Here is a 5000-nt window from a genome sequence, read left to right on the forward strand (position 1 = left end):
TATGTATCTTTATATATAAATATATGCACATTAATATTATGTATGTATGAACCGTTTGCATTCCATTTAGTATCGGAATCCCCATAAATCCTAGAACCCAGATGACAGAAGAATCAATAAAACGAAGACAAACGAACATCCCACCCTTTACAAAGAAGAATATGAAAATAAATAAAAATAAATACTGAAGCCCAACACGACCCCGACGTGATTCCGAAGACACTTACCGTCCCGTCTTCGTGATGATCATTTCGGTGCCGAGCTCGAAGAACTTCTCCCACAGCTCCTTGGTCTCCAGGTGGCAGTCGATGGTCTCGAGGTCGGGGCAGTTGCCTTTGGTCTTCATCTCCAACTTCGCGGCCTTCCCGGATTCCTTGTGGGTCGAGTCGGAGGAGGTCGACTCGGGGGACTTGGAGCCCGGCCTGTCGAGCGGGTCCTTGCTGCTGTCGAGGTCGCAGTCATCTTTGTCCGACACGACGTCGATGTCGATGTCTTCGGCTTCGATGTCAGCGCTGTCGTCGAGCTCGTCTTCGGACTTGATGCTCGTCTCCGTGAGTTTCTCTGTGGGAAGAAGGGGAGGCTTTTAAAACGCTGTGTCGGACGCTTGTATAACTGCAGAAATCATAATACACACAATGGAATGTATAAAGTAAAAGTATGGACTAAATCTACTCAATAAACAAGTCTTAGTTACAGTTGTAAACAAGCTCCAAAATCCCTATTTCAAGCTAGGGCAAGCCTTCATCTGTGACACCGTAGGTTTAGACGAAATCATTAATTACAAGAGCGGCCGTCACCATGCGCGAGCTCCATGTCAGAGGCTAAGGCTCGACGGTCCTTCTGTCTCCCAGCTTAGGTGTTGCTATCTCTCTTGCGACCTTTCTCGGTTGATTCTTTCCCGCGTTTGCTTTACCTCCCGTTCGTTGGTTTCTTTTGGTCTATGTGACGGTGCCTGTCTCTCTCTCTCTCTCCAACCCGCATTCTCCCCCCTTCCCTTCCCCAATATTTCCCACTTCCTCCCTTTATGTTTCTTCCTTTTCCCTCCCGTCTATTTTTTCATCATCTGCCTATTTTTCCCCTCTTTTTTTATTCCTCCTCCTCCTCCTCCCCCACCCACTCCATAAATCGGGTCTTTCGATGCGGCCTCACACTCCTCGCCGCTCTGATCTGGTCTTAAGGAGGTAATCCTTAGTCTCCGGCAGTGTAGTGGTTTTCGCAGTTTTGAGGAGTTGCTGTATCATGGTCGTTCTTCACGAAAGGAGACCGAGCTTATAGACTCACTCTCGTGCCGGAGGTCCCTCCCTCCTCTTCCCCCACCCTCCCCCTCCCTCCTTTTCCCTTTTCTTCCCCCTCTCTCCTCCTCCCTCCTTCCTCCTCCCCCTCCCTCCCCCATACTTCCCTCTCCCTCTTTAAACCCTTTATCTTCCCCCTAATTTATCTTGCTCTTTGCTTTCCCTATCTCCCCCTTTTCCTATTTTTCTTTCATTCTCCTCCTTACTCCCGTTTTTTTTCTTCTAACTTTACTTTCTTCAACTGTTTGTCTATCTTTATGTCTCTCTCTCTCTCTCTTCGCGTTCTCTCCTCGTTTCCTCCCCTTTCCCTTCCTTTCATGTCCACTCATCTCTCTTCCCCTCCCCTCTCTCTCTCTCTCTCTCTCTCTCTCTCTCTCTCTCTCTCTCTCTCTCTCTCTCTCTCTCTCTCTCTCTCTCTCTCTTACTCTCACTCTCTCACTCTCTCTCTCTCTCTCTCTCTCTCTCTCTCTCTCTCTCTCTCTCTCTCTCTCTCTCTCTCTCTCTTCCTCCTTTCGAAATGAGATCTAGCATGATTGCGAGAGAAGGGGGGGGGGTGTAGAGGGAGGGGTGAGGGGGTAACGGGTGGGGGGGTAAGGGAAAGAACTCGTGGACACCTTGATTTATATTCACGATATTTTCTCTTTTCTTTTTCCTTCTAGTTCTTCTTCTCTAAGTGTTATCGTATGAATCGTGACTTTCCTCTCTTCCTCTCTCTCTCTCTCTGTATATCTTTTGAGTTGCACATCCTCTTCCTTTTATTTTCCTTTTTTTTTTTTTTTTCTTTCATGTCATATATATATTTTTTTCTCTCAACTTATCCCATTGCTTCTCTTCTCCATCTTTCGTTTTATTTATTTTTATATATTTACTAATTAAGAAAGAACAAATAATAATAATAATAATAATAATAATAATAATAATAAAACTTCCGACAAGAGTATCGCTAAACTGCTCATTTCGCCTCCCTCCTCAGCACACTTCCCTGTCCAATAAATCTAGCAAAGTCTTCACATTACAAATACCTACTGCTAGCTTGACAGCGTAAGCTAAATTTAGCATGTATGTCTTTTTGTTTGCTAAATCGCCCTCTAATCAGTCATATGTAAACGAATCTCGTAAATATCAACTAATAAATCTCAAAGATTTTCCCCTCGTGGTATGAATGAGTCAGCGAAATCCCGCTTGATCAAATGGGCGCTAAAGTTAGCTAAACTCGGGGCAAAAGAATGCTGAAAGATAGGGCAATCAAAGGTTGTCTTCGCATGCTTGATTGAATGCGAGAACGACTTTGTTGCCGTCCCCGTTCGTGGCTGGCTTCCCGCCCCGCGCTTTTGCTCTTAGGGATAGAGAAAGAAACGTTGCTTTCATGTTCGATCCCTTGTATTACATACAGAAGGGGGTAAACATAAACTCAGAATTTACAAGACTCTTTATCTCATTTTCTTAATTTACGACTTAAACCGAAGCCCAAATTAACGCAAACGTAGACATAATAAGGTACATATTCCCCAAAGCCGAATTACGTAGGCTTACACGTCCATACTACACGATAACCCCAGGGTGTCTATAACGTATTCACTTTCCTTCGTCTCCGCGCGCTGCTGCAGAGAATAACCGCCCAACGAAGGGAAACCTGAGGAAGGGCCTGACTTAGGGATTATCAGACCACGGCTCCCTGACTGCTAAAACGATTATTGCAATTCAACATGTCACTTTTGCAATGAAGCGAATCGTAAGAGAAAAGAGAAAATTATGCCTAGCTTTTCGGATTACCACGAGCGGACAAAGCCTCTGATGTCTGCGAGGTCTTTGGGTGAAAGAGAAATATATATATACATATATATATATGTGTGTGTGTGTGTGTGTGTGTGTGTGTGTAAATATATGTATATATATTTATATATATATATATTTATACATACAGACATTTACATTTCCTTCTCCCTCCCTCCCTCCCTCCCTCCCTCCCCCCTCTCTCTCTCTCTCTCTCTCTCTCTCTCTCTCTCTCTCTCTCTCTCTCTCTCTCTCTCTCTCTCTCTCTCTCTCTCTCTCTCTCTCTCCATTTACTACGTGACCGTTTCCTTTTAAAATCGAATCAGCGTGAGAAATCCGGACACGCCTAATTAACAACGAATCACTCACGATACAAAACCTCTACGTAATTTTTCTCTTTCGCTGGATTTAATTAGATACGGGAATATGTTACGTAACTTGTCATTTTTTTAAAGCGTTCTTATATCGTCTAGCGTTAATCTTTTATCAGCGTAAAATTGCTTAAAAGAGATGAATGTGTGAGTGAGTGAGTGAGTGAGTGAGTGAGTGAGTGAGTGAGTGAGAGTGTGTGTGTGTGTGTGTGTGTGTGTGTGTGTGTGTGTGTGTGTGTGTGTGTGTGTGTGTGTGTGTGTGTGTGTGTGTGTGTGCGTGCGTGTGCGTGTGCGTGTGCGTGTGCGTATAAGAGGCCGTGTGTATACCCCCCCCCCCCTCCCGAGTCGTGACTGTTGCCAAGAGACCGCCAGGGAAAAAGCAAGGTGGAATTCTGGACAAAAACATTTATATGTCTTGAGATAAACCTGTCCGTTTTCGCAGGCACCCGTGATCGGAGGGTAAACAGGCAAGGTCCCGGGTCCAGACGGGGCTCTACCAGAAGCGAGACATGGAAGAGCGCACACGCATTCGGACAAACAATAACGTGAACAAGAAAGACTCTTGTCGAAAAAACGGATAACAATTTTCGAAGTTCAAGAGGTGAAGTTGGCGTACATGTACACACACACACACACACACACACACACACACACACACACACACACACACACACACACACACACACACACACACACACACACACACCAATTTCTTACACCAAGCCTGTTGTTACAGCGTCTCACGACTGCCACTCTAACCTTGTCGTTTCCAAAACAAACACACAGAAACAGAAATCAAAAGGACATATATGTTGCCATATTGTATGAGATAAAATTATAACAAGTCCTTTTCACTTCATGAAATTCACTTCTCGTCTCAAGCGAAGTAAAACAACATGAATATTAGTCTTCCTCCTAACCCAGAGCCTCTGCCCTGCTTGCAATCGCAAACACAGTCACCTCGTTGCATAACCTCTAACCCCACGCCCACCTACCTCCCCATCCCCCACCCCCCCACCGGATAAGAGGGGTCACAACCCCGCCTTCTAAAGCAGGCAAGAAAGACAGCGACACAGACAGACAGACAGACAAACACGCCGGATCAGCACACACACTTTTGAAGCGTCGAAACCCCTTCACTTCTCCCCCTAACTCCCCTCCTCCCCCAACAACCACGCCACCACCCACAATATCCCCTCTCACAACCACCCACAACCTTACCAACCACCCACAACCACAACTATAACACCAAACACACCACAACCACTACCCCTAACAACACCACCCACAACCACCACACCACCCACACCCACAAAACCACTCACAACCACACCGAACCGCACGCCAACCACACAAAGGCCCGCAGCTAACAACCGCACCCGGCGTTGCCCCCTAACTGCCGCACACGCCTTAACACGTTCCCGGAAATATTAACTATCAATTAGGACGCTTGCGCTGCCTCGTCCGCCTCGCTTGGCCGACATCACGCCGACACCGAGACGAGAGGAAGAGGGGACAGAAGGGAGAAAGAGAGAGGAAGAGAAGGATGAAGAGGAGACATACG

At 46.1% G+C, this 5000-nt stretch overlaps 1 protein-coding gene across 1 annotated transcript in view; it reads right to left on the bottom strand.

Moving 5' to 3' along the window:
* LOC125035449 (T-box transcription factor TBX20-like) overlaps window positions 1-5000 on the bottom strand; it is a 92248-nt gene that overhangs the window by 71949 nt on the left and 15299 nt on the right. Inside the window, exon 2 of the mRNA XM_047627857.1 lies at window positions 228-561. Within this exon, the coding sequence (XP_047483813.1) occupies window positions 228-561 (334 nt within the window). The remainder of the gene's footprint in view (window positions 1-227; window positions 562-5000) is intronic.

This window comes from Penaeus chinensis, chromosome 19 (assembly GCF_019202785.1).
Source record: "Penaeus chinensis breed Huanghai No. 1 chromosome 19, ASM1920278v2, whole genome shotgun sequence".
Classification (NCBI taxonomy): domain Eukaryota; kingdom Metazoa; phylum Arthropoda; class Malacostraca; order Decapoda; family Penaeidae; genus Penaeus; species Penaeus chinensis.